General features: G+C 42.6%; 1 protein-coding gene across 2 annotated transcripts in view; it reads left to right on the top strand.

Annotated features, from left to right (window-relative positions):
- Window positions 1-15688, top strand: part of LOC143806789 (solute carrier family 22 member 6-B-like) — a 113097-nt gene extending 97409 nt beyond the window's left edge. Inside the window, exons 6-10 of one of the 2 annotated variants that reach the window (XM_077287706.1) lie at window positions 5602-5720; window positions 8145-8359; window positions 10564-10672; window positions 10758-10958; window positions 12934-15688. In XM_077287706.1, coding sequence (XP_077143821.1) covers window positions 5602-5720; window positions 8145-8359; window positions 10564-10672; window positions 10758-10958; window positions 12934-12997 — 708 coding nt within the window. In that variant the 3' untranslated portion in view covers window positions 12998-15688. The remainder of the gene's footprint in view (window positions 1-5601; window positions 5721-8144; window positions 8360-10563; window positions 10673-10757; window positions 10959-12933) is intronic. The other variant, XM_077287707.1, reaches the window with a different exon arrangement.
- The last annotated feature ends 4763 nt before the right edge of the window (window positions 15689-20451 follow it).

Raw genomic sequence — 20451 nt, 5'->3', positions numbered from 1 at the left:
AACCCATATGACTAATGGCCTGAGGCTTTTTGTAGGGACCCTAGAGACGCCCCGGCCCCCACAGTTGCCACTGAGTCTTCTTAGGTATTAAGGTCGGACAGACAACTTGGAATTGACTGTCCTGCTGGTCTCTGAAGTAAAGCGTAGAGTCTATTACTCCCTCGGTGTTTCTGGCTACCGGCTTCTGCGCCTCAGAAAGGAGCAGCTTGTTCCTGGCTGATCTCCCTCTGATATTCCTCTCCTGTGCTCTGCTTTCCTGCACACTCTTCGCTGTACGTCCACCTTTTAGTGTCTTTTCCCAGGAGTTGCAGCACGTCATGCCAGCAGAGCTCCTCTCCTTCTCTCTGCCTGACAGGAACTGAACTCCTTTCCCTCCAAATCAGGATGTAATTAGGGGAGCTCACCCTAAACAGGCTTAGAGCTCCCCCTTCTGGTCTGGAGTGTGAACATGTTGCATGTGTGTGATACCTGAATGTGGTTGCCTTTCATTGCCTTCAGACATGACATCACTTCTCCCCTGAAAGGATAATGACATCACTGCGACGACCAGGACACTAGGGTGCCGCACTTATAGCACAGCCCACAGAGTATATAGCACAGTTACGTAGTATATAACACAGCCCACGGAGTATATAGCACAGCCACGTAGTATATAGCAAAGCCCACGGAGTGTATAACAGCCCACATAGCATATAACACAGCCACGTAGTTTATAACAGCCCACATAGTGTATAACACAGCCCACGTAGTGTATAACACAGGCCACGTAGTGTATAACACAGCCCACGTAGTGTATAGCACAGCCCACGTAGTGTATAACTCAGGCCACATAGTGTATTACACAGGCCACGTAGTGTATAATACAGCCCACGTAGTATATTGCACAGCCCACGCAGTATATAGCAATGTGGGCATCATATCCCTGTTAAAAAAAAGAATTAAAATAAAAAATAGTTATATACTCACCTTCCATTGGCCCCGGATCCAGGCGAAGCGGTTACCGATGCTCCACGCGCGCTCAGGTCCCAAGAGTGCATTGCGGTCTCGCGAGATGATGACGTAGCGGTCAACGGAGCGTCGCGGGAGCGGGAAAGGCCGGTTCTGGATCCGAGGGGCCGACGAACGGTGAGTATAGAACGATTTTTTATTATTTTAATTATTTTTTAACATTAGATCTTGTAACTATTGATGCCACATAGGCAGCATCAATAGTAAAAAGTTGGTCACACAGGGTTAATAGCAGCGGTAACGGAGTGCGTTACCCGCGGCATAATGCGGTCCATTACCGCTGCCATTAACCTATGTGTGAGCGCTGACTGGAGGGGATTATGGAGCGGACGCCGGGCACTGACTGTGGGGAGTAAGGAGCGGCCATTTTGCCAGTCGCTGATTGGTCGTGGCCGTTTTGCCGCGACCAATCAGCGACTTGGATTTCCATGACAGACAGAGGCCGCGACCAATGAATATCAGTGACAGACAGACAGAAAGACAGAAGGACAGAAAGACGGAAGTGACCCTTAGACAATTATATAGTAGATTATTATAGCGCCTGTGGGAATAGGATTCAGCAGGGATCTTTGCTTTGGCCCAAGCAGGTGGCTATGGAGTCACAATGGACAATAGCAGGTTGGCGAGTTCCACACAGGTATGAGCCAGGCGTATTTATTGTGCACACTTGTCATACAAAGTTGCACTTATCAAACATGAAATAAAATGTCTAAGGCCGTCTGGCCACTAACTAACAACAAGATTCTAACTACAAAATAAACCTACAAATAACAAAGAAGTTCATGCAGTCTTAGGCCATGTGCACACGTTCAGTATTTTTCGCGTTTTTTCGCTATAAAAACGTGATAAAAACGCGAAAAAAAAGCTTACATATGCCTCCCATTATTTTCCGTGTATTCCGCATTTCTTGTGCAAATGTTACATTTTTTTCCGCGAAAAAATCGCATCGCGGAAAAAAAAGCAACATGTTCATTAAATTTGCGGAATTGCGGAGATTCCGCACACCTAGGAATGCATTGATCTGCTTACTTTCCGCAGGTGGCTATGCCCACCATGTGGGAAGTAAGCAGATCATGTGCGGTTGGCACCCAGGGTGGAGGAGAGGAGACTCTCCTCCACGGACTGGGCACCATATAATTGGTAAAAAAATATAGAATTAAAATAAAAAATAGTAATATACTCACCTTTGATGGCCCCCGGAGTCTTCCCGCCTCTCAGGTGCACGCTGCCGCTTCCGTTCCTATAGATGGTGTGTGTGAAGGACCTGCGATGATGTCGCGGTCACATGACCGCGGTGACGTCGCGGTCACATGACCGCGATGTCACCGAAGGTCCTGCACACACACACCATCTATAGGAACGGAAGCCGCTGAGGAGATCGGCTGTCTGCAGGTGAGTATAACCATTTTTTTTTTTTATTAATATTTTTAAACATTCTATCTTTTACTATTGATGCTGCATAGGCTGCATCTATAGTAAAAAGTTGGTCACACTTGTCAAACACTATGTTTGACAAGTGTGACCAACCTGTCAATCAGTTTTCCAAGCGATGCTACAGATCGCTTGGAAAACTTTAGCATTCTGCAAGCTAATTACGCTTGCAAAATGCTAAAAAAAACGCCAAAAAAACGGGAGGAAAAACGCAAAAAAAAAAATGCGGATTTCTTGCAGAAAATTTCTGGTTTTCTTCAGGAAATTTCTGCAAGAAATCCTGACGTGTGCACATACCCTTAGGGTATGTTTCCACGTTCAGTTTTGCTTCAGGCTTTGGTCAGGATTTTATGCAGGTAAAATCCTGACCAAAACTGCACCTGAGGTCACTGGCAGGTCACCTGCGGTGTACCTGCGTGTTTTGCTCATAGTAGCAACATGCTGCGTTTCGAAAAAACGCACCACGCATGCGTTTTCGCGGCAAAAACGCATGCGTTTTTTAACGCATAGTGGAGTCTGGATTTCATGAAATCCCATCCACTATGCTGTAACATCTGGACGCTGCGTTTTTGACGCTGCGGAAAAACGCAGCGTCAAAAACGCAGCGTTTCCTGAACGTGGAAACATACCCTTACTGTGTCAGCTCTCCCAGACCAGCAGATGAGATTGAGATCCCAGCAGCTCCTGATTATATCAGTTGAAAACAGTCAGGAGTCAAAACCTGGATTGTATGTGTGGAGGGGAGGCACCAGTCCTTTTCACACTGATCACTAAAGAAACCAGGACCGGATTACATTGAAAAAACAGCTTCACAATTAATACCTGGAAACATAGGAAATGAAACGGGGAGAAACATATCTGTTTTCTAGTACTTCTCCCCTTGGTAAATCACACGCCATTTATTCCATGGCGCTTTACATGTGAGGAGGGGTATACATAATAAAAATAAGTACAATAATCTTGAACAATACAAATAACAACTGGTACAGGAGGAGAGAGGACCCTGCCCGCGAAGGCTCACAATCTACAAGGGATGGGTGAGAATACAGTAGGTGAGGGTAGATCTGGTCATGCAGTGGTTTGGTGGATCGGTGGTTACTGCAGGTTGTAGGCTTGTCGGAAGAGGTAGGTCTTCAGGTTCTTTTTGAAGGTTTCGATGGTAGGTGAAACATTTTTAAAGTTTATGTAAGGTAGACATACTAAAAAAAATAAAAGTCAAATTTACCGTAAGGATATGTGCACATGTTCAGTATTTGCAACAGAAGATCTGCTATGAATACTGATGTGTTGGCAGAAAAAAGTGCACTAACAAAGCAAAATCTGTATATGGAGTGTGAGTCCTACAGATGATCCCACTTTTAATTAATCATAACAAAGCAAAAGAAGTGGAGAATAAAACGTAACTTTTAATACACTAAAGTCAATAAAAACTCGTCATCACCCAAGTGAACACCTAACACGGGGCCAAGTCACTGCCACATATAATGGACTTTTTAGAAAAAATGACCAGCCCTAAACAGGATTAAAAGTTTCCGACAATGTATGCGGAATCAATCTGAGATAGGGTATATAAAGTAGCTGTACAGCAGTCACATAAGTCAGCCACTAACCCTATACATCCAGACGCATATAATCATAATAGACAGTAATAGGCATATACTGTGAGAAATGCTTACTGTGACTATTAAACAGTAAAAGGAACGGTCTCACCAATTCCATGAGGCAGGCATCGGAGCACCGAGTATTCCTCAGTCAGATGAATAGCCGGTTGTTGATGGGATGACAGTCCCTATGTCAATCCCTATGGGGCTACAATAGGCTATCCCCAAAGCTCCTGCCCTTACAAGGGCAGTCCACATCTACCCCTGCATATGTATGCCCTGCACTCTCCCTATATTGTCCCGACGCGTTTCTTCCAACTGCTTGTATGAGGAGATTATGTGCTAAAACAGAGGGACAAAAAGTCCTGCCACCCTCTATGCTGTTATCCCATCAACAACCGGCTATTCATCTGACTGAGGAATACTCAGTGCTCCGATGCCTGCCTCATGGAATTGGTGAGACCGTTCCTTTTATTGTTTAATAGTCACAGTAAGCATTTCTCACAGTATATGCCTATTACTGTCTATTATGATTATATGCGTCTGGATGTATAGGGTTAGTGGCTGACTTATGTGACTGCTGTACAGCTACTTTATATACCCTATCTCAGATTGATTCCGCATACATTGTCGGAAACTTTTAATCCTGTTTAGGGCTGGTCATTTTTTCTAAAAAGTCCATTATATGTGGCAGTGACTTGGCCCCGTGTTAGGTGTTCACTTGGGTGATGAGTTTTTATTGACTTTAGTGTATTAAAAGTTACGTTTTATTCTCCACTTCTTTTGCTTTGTTATCAGAAAAAAAGTGCAGCATATAATAAACAGATTTTTTATGCATTTTTGACAATTTGTTTACATGCGTTTTTGATCCGTATTTCCCACTCATTCATATGGCTGAAATCTGCAGCTGAAAAAATTGACAGGCTGCAGATTTAAAAAATGAGCAATGTATGCACGAGACTTTAGGAATGTTCTGTGACAAATCTGGGCAGAAAAAATGGACAAAACTGCTAATTGTGCACAGACTCTTACAAGCCCGCATCCACCTCCAGTGCTGCCTCAACAACAGTTTCTATCTGGAGTCTGACCGGTGTGATCAGGGTGAGGTGACTGGTGGTGGAGACATCATCACTTCCAACATTGGAAGACCATCAGAGTGACAGCGCTGGTGCGGCAGGCAGATTTCAGTGGGAAGTATTGCTCCTTTCTTTTATATAGATCCTTACCTTTTGTAAATTTTCAGAGATGGTAGAATGTAGAAATGAAATCTTACATAAATGTACGTTACTTTTCTTAATTGTTGAAGAACTCTTTAAACTGATGAAGGTCACATTCCATTCTTAGCCATCAGGTTTAAATACTTCTTTTCTATATTGTATCAGGAGGTTACAGCTTATGTCAATGTAATGTTCCTAACCTAACCTTGATACTGCAAGTAATTTAATAAAATTAATGTGAATATATATATATATTTTTCCCTCTGTGTTGTCTCATGTCCCCCGCACTTGAAAAGCATGTTATACTGGAAAGTAACATGTAATCAACTTTCTCTTCTTTGTAGACCATTAAATATGACATGCAAAGAGAAATAAATGCTGCTTGTGGAAGTAAATATTCAGTGTTAGATCTGATAAAGACACCGGTGGTTCGTCGGATATCTTTTTGTATATGTTGCACTTGGTAAGTTTGAGGGTCGGTTTTAACCCATTCCTTATGACTAAGTACTGTACTAGAAACTACTGTACCATTGTTCAACATGGTTAATGTGATACTAGAAGGGATGTTCCTAATTTATTATGTAACGTTAATTACATTGCATGAAAATAAGTAAGTTTGCAATTGACTTGATTTTTTAATCTGCTGTCATTCTCCTACAATGACAGCTTTTATCTTTCATGGTGTACAGCTGGTTTCCATGGAGCTGGGCCACCAGAGGCTGGCCAGACCCTGGCCCAGAGTGAGCAACAGTTACATTTCAGGAGAGTAGTTAACTTCTAATGTCCCAGCCACCTCTCCAGCCAATTGATTTCTATACAGCTATTAGTTGCTCACCTACTGTCCCTCCTTCTTAAATCTTGACAAGCTGCTGTTATAAATCTTGCAAAATTACCAGCCAGCAACTTTCAGTGCAGGTCTCCTAATCACTGAATTCAACTCTTGCTGTCCGAAGCTGCATGCCTGTTCAAATTCCCTGTTATTTCTATAAGCAAATATGCTGATGGCAATGTACACATGCCAGAAGAAATCACTGATGGCTGAATGTGCTACAGCAGACCTTGTGCTGGGCTTTATGCTATAGTTCTTCTCAGACCCGGCCTGATAATCTGCCCTACCGGCCAGTTGCCTGCAGGACTGCCAGTTCTCTGGGCCACTTGGGCCATTCATGTATAGACCAGAAACAGTTCTGAGTACAAAGGGTTTGCTGTGCCCTGCTGAGTTGTCCAGAAGATGACCGCTTTCTTCTTCCTATATTCACATGTATTTGCATCTTTCAGATGTGAATATATTTGAACACTGTAAATTCGGGACTGGGGCTGAGCAGAGCAGAGGAACGCTCATCGGCCCACGCCCTGACGTGCAACAGTGTGATGAGGTCAGCATGCTGCTGATGTTATCATACTGCTGCCAGCGCAGAACAGCAGAGACAAAGCGGGCAGTGTTTAGTGCTCCAGGTGGACCCGAAGATTTTAAATGCTTTATCATTGTTTATGGGGAGGAAATTGTGTGAAAGGGAGCACAGTTTTGCTGCAGGCAGAGTGGGGGATGTGGCTACTTAATTCAGAGCGTCCGTGGATGTGTGTGTGGGATATTTTGCAGAGGGGCAGTGTGTGTGTGTGTGGGAGGTGGTGATATTTTGTAGAGGGGCAGTGTGTGTGTGTGTATTTTTTACAACCAGCCTTGCCGAAGCTGACAGCTGGGGGCTGGTATTCTCAGGCTGGTAAGGGACCATTGATATAGGCCTCCCCCAGCCTAAAAATAGCAGCCTGCAGCCGCCCAGAAAAGGCGCATCTATAAGATGTGCCAATTCTGGTGCTTTGCCAGGATCTTCCCACTTGCCCTGTAGCGGTGGCAAGTGGGGTTCATATTTGTGAGGTTGATGTCACCTTTGTATTGTTAGGTGACATCAAGCCCATGGCTTAGTAATGGAGCACCCGGCACCTGGCGTTGGGGAACAGTGCGCTTACTGTACCGCTTCTTCCCTGGCACCCATCCATGTAGTACTAATGCAGCACACGGGTGGCATACAGTTGCCACATGTATGCTGCAAGTATTACACACACGGACACAGGGACACACGAACACGGATATCTCCGATACCGGTTTTCCCAGTACCGGAAATATCAGGACGCGTGAAAGAGGCCTTAAACGGATGCCTACTGACCAAACTACAGACAGTATGAAGTACTGAAAGGTTCCCTAAGAGAACTATAGGCCTGATTCATCAAAGCTTTTTATGCCAGAATTCTGACTTAAAAAGCTTTGAAATATCATAAAATTTTGGCACAACATGAGGCAACACTAAAATTTTTCAACTTAAGGTGTTCTCATGCCATTTTCGCCCAGTTTCGACAAAGTAGATGGAGATGGGGCTGGAGGAGATTTGGCAACTTTCACTCGTCAAATTCATGATGTGGGCAGTGTTCCAAATTTTACTCCAGTCCCTGTCACCGTGTATACCTCTTAATGTATCAGGAGCATGGAGACTCCATCAAGCCTCCTCATCAAGACTGGTGTGAACACTGTTGGTCTAGATGAATTGTGGCCTATATTTAACTCTGAAATAATGCAACATAATTTAAAGAACAAAACTGGGCACAGGAAGAAGTATCCCCTCTAGACTCTGTCCACCCAGTTCATCTTACTTAAGAGGTCTCTCTATGTCAATTATGAATAACCAGGCGGAAAGAGGATAGAGGAAATCTCATAATGGACACTTCTTCTCAAGGAACGCTCCTTTCTATCTTATCGGCTCATTTGAGAATATTTATTTGCATGGAGAGGACTTGTCTGTGCCCTTCATGTTGCCCTGTATGGGGCCACAATGCCTGACTGGCGTCCTTTATAATCCATCAGTGTTTCACATGTAATGGTCTTTTTCTTTAGGTTCTCCACCAGCTTTGCATATTATGGCCTGGCCATGGACCTTCAGAAGTTTGGGCTGAGCATCTATATTGTTCAGATTATCTTTGGAACAGTTGATATCCCTGCAAAGTTTTTTTCCTATTTTGTGATGACATACATAGGACGTCGTGTTCTTCAAGCTGGTAGCTTGATCTTAGCTGGGATTGCAATTTTAGTGAACATTTTTGTTCCTGAAGGTAATTCATTTTTCATACTTCACACCTTTCCATTCTTTAAACTACTTAAAGACAAGAAGGTGTCTCAATACGTTTTCTATGAGTAGGAAGGGTCATATTCATTGCATTGAGATTTTCCAGGCAGCTCAGCAGCCCGCATTAATTCTGCATCTCCTGATGTTTTAAAAAACTTTGGAAAAAAGTTTTCGAGGACAGGAAAGAGTCACTGGCCATTTAAAGGGTGAAACTGGAGTATGTATATATCAGTCTCTGAAAGCGACACTTAATTCACGCAAACCAGGGGGTGAGACTTTCTACACGCCCATCATTCCACCCGCCCATCATTCCACCCAACCCCCCACAATGTTATTGTGGTATGTCAATAAGTTGCCATGTTTGCCGGGGTCTGCTGAAGACTCCAGTGTCAGCTGTTACAGTGCTTTGTTGAAACCAAGTCTGAGACTGAGCTCCAAATACTACCATAATTTTTACTATTTACAGCAATATTGTATTTCATTATATAGTATAAGGGATAACACGATCGTCGTTTTCTAGAGAACAAAATCAAAAAAGTAAAAACTAAAAAATGACATTTAAAAAATTAAAGAAATATACAAATTAGAATCACCTCCCTTTTCCTCCCCATTAAAAATAAAGATATAAAAATATAAAAAATAAAAAATGATACCAAGTAATTTTTACCATACAATGAACATCATAAAAACAAAACACAAAAGAACAATGACGAAATTGCGTTTTTTTCAAAATGTCACCACACTTGGACTTTTATATGGTAAAAATGAATGATGACATTTAAAACTACATCTCGTCCTAAAAAAACAAGAGCTCAAACAGCTATGCTGGCACAAAAAAAATAAATAAAAACACCCAGTAATGACACTTGGAAAAACAGACAAAACAAAAACGCAAAATTGAAAATTGATTGTGGTGTGAAGGGGTTAAAATGCAAAAAAAAAAAAAGTGGACTAAACTAGCCATTATACCGTAATTGCCAAGCCAAACACATCAGTATCAGTATCAGTGTCGTGATGCTACATTATAACATAACAAACTCTCATGATGCAAGACTGTGATAGACAAGTGGCAAGTTTTTGAAGGTTTTGATTTCTTGTTACTTAAAGGAGTTGTCCTCTACCTGGAAAAACCCATCTTAACTAAAGTTGTCCCCTTTGTACCATAAAAATAACATACACTCATATACCTCATGCCAGCGATCTCGGCACCGGGTCTCCTGGGGCTTGCATGACATTGTCACATCACTTGAGCCCTGCAGCCAATCAGCAGCTACTATTGGGCTGCCCCAATTTGGGCAGCTTCACTCTCACTACCTTAGTTCGATCTTCGGACACATAGAAGTACTGAGTGCAGCAGCCTAATAGCTGACACTGAATGCTGCAGGGCTCTCGTGGCATAACAATGTCAGGCAAGCCCTGGGAGACCCAACATCAACACTGCTGGAACGACGCCAATACAGGAGGTGAGTAAAAGGTTTTTTTGTTTTTTTTTACAAGGGGGACTACTTTATTTAGAAAGGGGTTATAACAAGCCTTTTTAGTTTCACAGTCATGGCAATACATATTCCTTATGTTGCAATGTAGCATTGAGTACTACGATCTTCAGCCATGCAACGACTGTCATATCCAAAGATGCCAGGAAGCCCTAGCTCAATAAATGGTTATTAGCAGCTGCAGGTTTTTTTTATTTTTTAAGTTTAGTAAAACATAAAACTATAAAACAATATATAAATTACCAAATTTTGATATGTGCAAAAATTCAGTATTTGAAGCAGAACAATCTGCTGCAAATACTGAAGGGTTGGCAATAAAAACATTGAGTACCATACATGCATTTTTTACCATTCATTTGAACGGGTGAAAAATGCTGCAAAACAGCTGAAAGAATTGACAAACTGCAGATTTGAAACTCCTTCAAATCGGCAAGGAAAAATTAGTTGGCAACCCTGCCATATGGGCCAATAAAACCTTTAGGGATCCATTAAGCTCCAGGGATCAGATGTGACTGCAACCTTTGCACCCACTAAAGTTATGCCCCTTACTGCTGACAAACAAGACCCCCCAACCTTGAGTTGATGCATTTCTAATTATCTTCTGCTTGAGTTCATGTTTTAGTCTACATTAAGATTATTATTGGGTAACTTATATTGTTTTCAGGCCAACATTTCGACTAAGATGTTGTCTTTTTAGAATTTCAGACAGTCAGGACCTCAATGGCTGTTTTTGGTAAAGGATGTCTTGCAGCATCTTTCAACTGTGTATATCTATATACTGGTGAATTGTACCCAACTGTCATCAGGTAAGCAAACAGCGGCATGAGAAGGAAACACTAAGACATCTATAAATCCCACCTGACTGGTGATTCCCTATGACTTTTATTGTAGGCAGTCTGGTATGGGACTTGGTACCATGGTGGCTCGGCTCGGAGGAATAGTTGCTCCACTTATTCAGATGACAGCTGATTATTACATTCATCTACCGCTCATTATTTATAGCCTTTGCCCAATACTTTCTGGCATTACGGCATGTTTCCTTCCAGAGACCCTTGGGGTGCCGCTACCTGAGACAATACAAGATGTAGAGAGGTTGGTACAATATATTATATAAAGTTATATAAATACTTTCTTTTATTTTTTGCAAAGGGTTGCATATTATGCATCCATAGCCTCTACAATGCAGCTTTAGATTAGGCCTTCATTAAAAATATCATTTTATGTTTGCAGCTCCTATGCCTCCCAATGCTTACAAATAGCATTAACAGAGTTAATTTAGCGTGAATCCAAAGTGCCCATATTTCATAATTATACTCTGAGGTGTCCTAAGATTGCAAATCATGATTAAAATGGACCTTTTACCAGTATTAGCATGATAAACTGGCCACATCATAGAATAGAGGCTGCAGAGCTAAATAACACACACTTTTTTTAAAAAAAAAAATTTCTCCGTTGCAAAGCTTATGAAGTTTAGGTTCTGTTTTACAATAAGCCCTACCGGAGATTCCTCTCAGGGTGCATTTACATTTTCCCCTGCATAACATTCCCCAAACAGGAAGTGTCATGCAGGGGAAGAAAGAACACATGGTCAGAAGATCATGCTTTCTCTTTGGAGATGTTATGACACACATCCCTTATCTCTGCAGCTACTGTGTAGTAAAAAGAAGATGAGTGTCATTATAAACACATCCAGCTATTTAATTTCATGGCAGTCACTCTGGGGGATGAAGAGATGAGTGTCAATAAAAACACTTCCAACTTTCAATTCATAACAGTCAGTCTGGGGGGAGGGGAAATAGAGCTGAGATGAGTGTCATTACAAACACCTCCCGCTTTCATCTCATAGCAGTCAGTGTGGGGAAGGGGGTACACTCAGCTCAGCTGTACTCCACCTACTTCCTTGGTCAGGCCTCATCTTGTATACTGTGTCCAGATCTCTGCACCACATTTTAAAAAAGACATTGAAAAACTGGAGCAAGTTCAGAGAAGAGCTGCAAGGATGCTGAGCGGACTGCAATGTATTTCCTACGAGGAATGGTTAAAGGATCTGAGAATGTTTAGCTTGCAAAAAAAAAGCTTAGATGAAATTTTATAGCTGTCTATAAACATCTGAAGGGATGTCACAGTGTTGAACAACCATCCTTTTTCTTATTTGCACATGGAAACACGAGATGCAATGGAATGAAAAATGAAACTGAAAGGGAGGAGACACAGATTAGATATTAGAAAATACTTCTTGACAGCGAGGTGATGAGTTTTCCTTCAGTGCAAGTCTTCAAACAAAGGCTGGACAGACATCTGTCTGAGATGGTTTAGTGAATCCTGCATTGAGCAGGGGGTTGGCCACGATGACCCTGGAGGTCACTTGCAACTGTAACATTCTATAATTCTATTATTCTACCCCCACACTGACTGCTGTGAGATGAGAGCTGGAGGTATTTGCAATCATACTTAACTCTGCCATATAATACGATAACTGCAAGACATTATCGGGAAAACCCAACAGGTCGCTCCCGAGGTTATGTGATTTTTCTCTTGCTTATGCAATCTCCTGCAATGTGCAAAATCTCGAGAGCCAAAGTGAATTGCATTTTATTAAAATGTTCAGAAAATTCCTAAAGAATTAACCTGAATGTAATTAAACTAGAATTGATTGGCTCATATCTAATGGTGGCCTGTGAGCAGACAAAAAGTTGTCTTTCTGGTATAACGTCCTCCCTGAAGTTGCTTTCTATTTGCAGAATACTGTATGTTGTGCCAAGGAAATCACTGGTCCTTACTGCTGAACATTTTGCCTGTTAATCAAGGGCTCATCAGGAAGTACTAACTTTTTTGGCTGTGCTGCCACATGCTTTAGTTACAATTTTTTCATAATTCAAAGTAGGAAATACCAATATGGCATCTAAAAAGAAGTTAGAATCCACCGTAGAAAAATGCACAAACATTTCATAGAATTTCTTTTAAAAATTCTTGCAGCAAAACCATTTGTACCAACTCAATTTTTGCATCATGTTTTTTATTGCAATAGTATTGTGACAATTTTCTATGCTTTGCTATTTCATTACAGCTGTTCACATAGGAAGAAGGTTTCTAAGTACAACGAAGAAATATCTTTAAAAGAAGGAATTTAATCTCATGAAAACAAAATGATAGCGCTACTACATTTTCCATCAATCCTACAAGTCACACGAACAGTTACAGAAGAAAAGAAGTCCACTGTGGCAATCATTTTATCCTGGAAGCAATTTCAGCTTCATCGTATTATGCAAGAATCTGGTTAATAGCAGCAGATTTGTTTATTTTCCATAAAATGATTTTACATTATCAGAAATAAAATTTACTGCCTTTTTAACTTGTTGTTCCTTGTAGCTGCATTCACCATGCTGTACGCTGGAGTTGTATTTTGTGCAAGTAAAACTGGGAGAGGGCTTCCAAATAAACTGGCGCATGCAACAAATTACATATTTTTTACAGATAGAGCAGAAAACCGAGTCATTGAATTGGCAAATTTATCCTAAATGATCTTTTATATCAAAGTAGACTTAAATAAAAATGTGGCTTTACAGTATTGGATCCTCAAGTCCAGTGGCATAACTTGAAACTCATGGGCCCCGATGCGAAAGCTCCAACGGGGCCCCCAAATATTTTAAATCTTTAATAGCAATAGTCTTTTTCTATAGGCCAAAGGGACTTTTAGGGCCCCCTAGGCTCCAGGGCCCGGGTGCGATTGAAACCCCTGCACCTGTTGTAGTTACACCCCTGCTCAAGTCTACATCAGTCTTGGCCAATTCGGTAGGTTGTGATCTACTGGTGGACACAGACAGAAAATGAACTCTGAACCATTGCATGAACAATATACTAGCCCTTTGCAGTCCGATAGCTCATCATAATGCGAAATTACACCTGCTTTGGGGTGCAAATGGGCCCACTTACGTCTAGGGCCATTGTGTGGCTCCACAGGTTGCACCAATGATACAGTATGTGGACCTCAGAAAGAGTAGTAGATCTAGCTGTTAATCCACCAGGTGGTTTCCTTCCTGCAACACAATGGGGGAAAACTGTTTTATGATAGGTTTATGTTTCAGGCCACCAGTAAAGAAAAACTAACAGGTCTGTGAGAGCCAGAATTCTTGCTGGTTGTTAGGTGATCAAATACTTATTTCATGCAATAAAATGCAATTCAATTATTTAAAAAACATTAAAACATGATTTTCTGGATTTTTTTTAAGACTCTGTCTCTCACAGGTGAAGTGTACCTATAATAAAAATTATAGACCTCTCCATTCTTTAAAGGTAAGAAAACTTGCAAAATCTGCAGTGTATCAAATACTTATTTTCCCCACTGTACAGTACATATAATACACAAATAATAAAATATCTGCACACGGTTTAATAAAGTAAAAATACAAAAATTATCGAATGAAGTCCCTAGGCACCGTCCTACTTCTCCCACCGTGATGGGATATAGCTTCTATACAACATCTGGAGAATCGCTGCTAAGGGATGCAAACATATGTGATATAGCGTCTATACAACATCTGTCCATCTTTATCCACCTTCTTTCTCTTGGTCAATGGTTTCCGCACCTCATTTACAGAGCACATGTGACATTTTCTACTTCAATGGTTGACCAGCTAACAGTAGATAAGGCTTGGCATTTACTACACAAGTGTTTGTGATCCGGGTGAAATGGATAAGATATTTATTTCCTATCAAACTTCATATTTCACACTTCTTGGTAAATGTACCTGAAATTATGAATATTACTGCTATACATTATTAACATTTGCAACATGTTAGATCCCATATGTCAATCATTTTAAATTGCCAATTGTATACCAATATCTCCTACTTGCCTTGAAAATTGCCTTCAGGGAGAGATACGATTGCAGAACGTGCATTAGCAAAATTTTTGGAACAAGTCATGACTCATGGCTCTTTTGCAGACCACACCACAATGTGGAGACGACAATGACAACAACAAACATTTGTACTGCGCTTTTCTCACTATGGAGGGAATCTGTCACCAGGTTTTCCCAATATAAAATATGTCACCACCTTTAAGGCTGCTCTTGCAGCATTCTAGTATGTGGTATGTATGTGTCCAAGCCCCTCCCCATAGCACAAAAAGACCTTTATTACACTTATAAATGGCATGGTCCTACGTCTTTGTCTAAAAAATGGAACCCCAAATTTATTGTGCAATTTCTCCTGAGTATGCAGACACCCTATATGTAGGGGGAAACTACTGTTTGGGTGCACTGCAATGCTCAGAAAGAAGTGACATTTTGGAACACAGATTTTGATGCAATGGTCTGCGGGTGTCATATCATGTTTGGATAGTCCGTGATGTGCCTAAACAATAGAACCCCCCCACAAGTGACCCCATTTTTGAAACTAGACCACTCAAGGAATTTATCTAGATGTGTGGTGAGCACATTGAATCCACAAGTGCTTCACAGAATTTTACAATTTTGACCTGTGAAAATGAAAAAATATATATTTTTCCCACATAAATGTTCTTTTAGTCCCAAAGGTCACAAAACTATATATAATGATAATTCATATGCATAAATATTATATTATATACATATGAATTATCATTATATATCGTTTTGTGACCTTGCTGCATTTTATTGTTAAATTGTCAATTGATGTTTAACTGGTCTATTACATACCAGTGGAGCTCCGCCAGCTTGCTGCTTTACATACATCCTCCAGGGGTGTTGGATGATTACCATGTTGTATACATGTTTTACATTTTTTATTGTTTCTGGTTTTGTATGTCTGAGTTTCCCAATAAAGCTTTATGTCTTAGATTATCATTGTTAGTACATTGCATCATTGTGTGCGGTCTTTTTCTTCTCAATATACATTGCCCCCCCAGGCAAGGTGTGGCACCGTTATATATGTTTAACTAAATGGAGGTGCACACTTTTTCTTTTTTCTTATATGCCCTGAAGATCCCCATCATAGTTGGGGGTGGACGAGTAGCCCCTGTGCGTCCTTGCTGGCGCGAGGACGAGATGGTGACCCATGAAGCCGAAATTCCTGAGTTTGGGGTTTCTGGGGGGAATTTTGGGACTGCTCAAATGGTGGGCTTTACATTGAAAGGGGCATGGGACAGTGTTACTGTGATAAATGGAGTTGCCCAAGAGCAAGGGGCAGACACCAGGTTTCCATATTTCGCAGTAAATGAGAATTTGCTATATCGGGTCATTAAACTGAAAGGGGAAGTATTAAAGCAGCTGTCGGTATCGAGACCCTATAGGCATATGGTATTAGACCTGGCCCATTCTCATGTCTTGGGTGGGCATCTGGGCATAGACAAAACCCAAGAGCTGGTAATTCAAATGTTCTACTGGCCCGGGTGTAGCTGAGAGATTGTTAATTATTGTCTATCTTGTGCTACCTGTCAGCTAACTGACCCATCTTCCACTTACGTAGTCCCCTAATGCCATTACCTGTTATAGAGGTCCTATTTGACCAGAATGCCATGGACCTTGTTAGGCCCCTAGTTAAGTCTGCCAGAGGGCACCAATATATCCAGGTGGTCATAGACTATGCAGCACGGTACTCAGAGGCGGTACCATTGAGAAAATCCTCCACCAGGAGCATAGCCTTTGAGCTAGTTCATATTTTCTCACAAATTGGCCTGCCAAAGGAGATCCTGATAGACCAAGAAATGCCGTTCATGTCCAAGGTAATGAGAGAGTTGTGTAAGGCTCTCCAAATTATACAACTCAGGATGTCAGTGTACCATCAGCAAACGAACTGCCTGGTGGAGAGGTTCAACAAGACCCTGAAGTCCATGCTTAAAAGAAACCTGTCAGCAGGATTGTGCTGAGTAACCTACAGACACTGTCAGGCTGGTGCCGTTATACTGATTAAAATGATGTCTAAGTTGATAAAATCCATCTTGTGGTTGTTGTTTAATCTTTTTTTGCAGTTTTCAGTTAATGGGATTCTTGTGCTCCGGGTCAGGCCTGTGTGTGTGTGGGGGGGTGTCGTTATGTGGTGCTCTGCTTAGGTATTCATCCTGATGGCTAATGACAGGTCACTGATCCCTCAGTGCCCTGCCCCCTATTTTACATAATAAATATAATATGTATTGAAAAAAGAATCATATTCAACAGGCAGGCGGCACCGCCGCCTTCTCTGCAGCATGATCACATCTATAATATGCATTAAATTATTTTATTTAGTGATATATAGTGTTGAGCATTCCGATACTGCAAGTATCGGGTATCGGCCGATACTTGCTGTATCGGAATTCCGATACCGAGATCCGATATTTTTGTGATATCGGGTATCGGTATCGAAACAACATTAATGTAAAAATGTGTAAAAGAGAGAATTAAAATAAAAAATATTGCTATACTCACCTCTCCGACGCAGCCTGCACCTTACCGAGGGAAGCGGCAGCGTTCTTTGTTTAAAATTCGCGCTTTTCTTTCCTTTACGTGAGTCCCGGCTTGTGATTGGTTGCGTGCCGCCCATGTGACCGGGACGCAACCAATCACAGCAAGCCGTGACGTAATTTCAGGTCCTTCAGGATTTTAAAATTACGTTCCGGCGTTGTGATTGGTTGCATCGCAGTCACATGGGAGACGCAACCAATCACAGCAAGCCGTGACGTAATTTCAGGTCCTTAAGGATTTTAAAATTACGTCCCGGCTTTGTGATTGGTCCGCGTCCCGGCAACATGGCCGCCATTAACCAATCACAAGCCGTGACGTCACGGGAGGCTGGACACGCGCGCTTTTTAAAATGGGCGCGTGTCCAGCCTCCCGTGACGTCCCGGCTTGTGATTGGTTGCGCCGCGGTCAACCAATCACAAGCCGGGAGGCTGGACACGCGCGCATTTTAAAATTTTAAAATGGGCGCGTGTCCAGCCTCCCGGCTTGTGATTGGTTGACCGCGGCGCAACCAATCACAAGCCGGGACGTCACGGGAGGCTGGACACGCGCCCATTTTAAAAAGCGCGCGTGTCCAGCCTCCCGTGACGTCACGGCTTGTGATTGGTTAATGGCGGCCATGTTGCCGGGACGCGGACCAATCACAGCAAGCCGTGACGTAATTTCGTCACGGCTTGCTGTGATTGGTCCGCGTCCCGGCAACATGGCCGCCCTGACCAATCATAAGCCGGGACGTCACTGGAGGCTGGACACGCGCGCTTTTTAAAATGGGCGCGTGTCCAGCCTCCCGTGACGTCCCGGCTTGTGATTGGTTAATGGCGGCCATGTTGCCGGGACGCGGACCAATCACAGCAAGCCGTGACGTAATTTCGTCACGGCTTGCTGTGATTGGTCCGCGTCCCGGCAACATGGCCGCCCTGACCAATCACAAGCCGGGACTTCACGTAACCAAGTAAAAGCGCGAATTTTAAACAAACAACGCTGCCGGTTCCCTCGCTGAGGTCCAGGCTGCGTCGGAGAGGTGAGTATAGCGATATTTTTTATTTTAATTCTTTCTTTTACACATTTATATGGATCCCAGGGCCTGAAGGAGAGTTTCCTCTCCTTCAGACCCTGGGAACCATCAGGAATACCGTCCGATACTTGAGTCCCATTGACTTGTATTGGTATCGGGTATCGGTATCGGATTGGATCCGATACTTTGCCGGTATCGGCCGATACTTTCCGATACCGATACTTTCAAGTATCGGACGGTGTCGCTCAACACTAGTGATATACATATATTCTGAAAACAACATTCTCAAAATAGCACAAGCCGCGCCTGCGCAGTAGCATCTATCAGCGATCCTATAGATGCTACTGCGCAGGTGCCGAAGGTGAGGAGAATGTTTAACATGAGTGTCATCTAGGAGTCAAAGAGCCGCTAGTCTAGCCCCAATGTCCTCATGCCTAGGCCAGATGGAGAGTGGCATTTCTGTAACGACTACAGGAAACTCAATGAGGTGTCCAAATTAGATGCATATCTGATGCCCCTCATCGAAGAAGTCATTGAGAGGCTAGGGCCAGCCTGATATATCACCACCCTGGACCTAACTAAAGGATACTGGCAAATCCTTCTCTCCCAAAGTGCCAAGGAGAAGATGGCATTTTCTACACCTGATGGGTGCTTCCAGTATACCAGAATGCCTTTCGGGCCGCAAAGAGTCCCAGATACCTTCAAAAGGGCCATTGACTAGATCCTAGCCCCTCACGAAAAGTACACCGCAGCTTACCTCATCGATACTGTGATATTCAGCCCGGATTGGGGAAGTCATTTGCCAAAGGTCCAGACCATACTGGATGTGCTGAGGAAGGCAGTTGTACCATGGGCAAAGAGGAGACAAAATACTTGGGCTACGTTGTCGTCGGAGGTTAAATAAAGCCACAAGCGAATAAGATGGAGGCAATCTAAAACTGGCTGCAACCTGTCTCCAAGAAACAGGTTCGGGCAATTCTGGGAATTGTGGGATACTATAGGTGATTTAGCCTTAATTTTGCAATGATAGCCACAGCCCTGACCAACCTTCTTAAGGGCACAAAGCCTTCGATGGCCAAATGGTGTCCTGAAGCAGAGATGGCATTCCAGGAGCTGAAGATCGCCCTGTGTAAGCAGTTGGTCTTTATTGCACCTCACTTCAGTAAGGAATTCATGGTATAGATGAACTCCTCAGAGGTCAGTTTGGGGGCTGTGTTGTCCAAAAAAGTAAATGGAGAGGAACACCCAGTCATGTAGTTAAATAGCATAGTTTCTCTCACAGGAGCAGAGTTTGCTATTACAGAAAAAGAATGCTTGGCCATCAAATGGGCAATCGACACCTTGAGGTACTACCTGTTAGGCTAGTAGTTCAGGCTAGTGTCAGATCATGTGCCCCTAAGATGGATGAGGGAAAGGAAGGGGAAGAATGCCTGAGTGACTAGATGGTTTCTAGGGCTTCAGGACTTGAAGTTTACCAGGTCTGTGCTTCACATGAAAGTTGAAGTCCTGAAGCCCTAGAAACCATCTAGTCACTCAGGCATTGTAGCCTGAAATTTTGTAGCATCAAAATTGTAGCCAAGATGCCCTGTAGAGACTTTCCTGTATGGTGACTGAAGTTTCCAAAACCCTGGGTTTGGGCAGAGAGGGGCGATATGTAACAAAGTCAGTGGCAAAGTACTGGAGGAGAGATATGTATCACTGAGGTTATTAGCTTCAGTAATATGAACCTAGAAAAATGCTTCAGCACACTAAGTGCTGAGAGGCGTTAATCGGTCATGTTAAGGGATAGGTTTAGGGAACAGCTGAAAAGCCGATGTGAGACTGTTCACAATATCTTCACCCCAGGGTGTGGTTTAGGAGGTAAATAGTCATTCTTCAGAGTCAGTCAGTGATGGGTGTGTCTGGAGATGTGAGCTTCAGACCTGTGTGTGAAGATAAGGACAGTTGAACCTTTTTTTTTCTGTGCTTGTTTCCTGAGTGGGCGGATCCCCGCAGCAACATAGATTGTGCCATTTGTTTTTCGTTTGTTTCCCGATAGGCCAAAAAGGCCGTATTTCTGTTTCTTACCCTCATTTATGTTGCTGTTGCTGCACTGATTTATGCTATTTCTAAATAAACCAGTGAAAATTTTAAAGAGTCAGCATTTCTGTGT

The sequence above is a fragment of the Ranitomeya variabilis genome, chromosome 2, assembly GCF_051348905.1.
Source record: "Ranitomeya variabilis isolate aRanVar5 chromosome 2, aRanVar5.hap1, whole genome shotgun sequence".
NCBI lineage: Eukaryota > Metazoa > Chordata > Amphibia > Anura > Dendrobatidae > Ranitomeya > Ranitomeya variabilis.
Note: the sequence above shows the minus strand (reverse complement) of the source record. Positions and strands in the feature narration are given on the sequence as shown.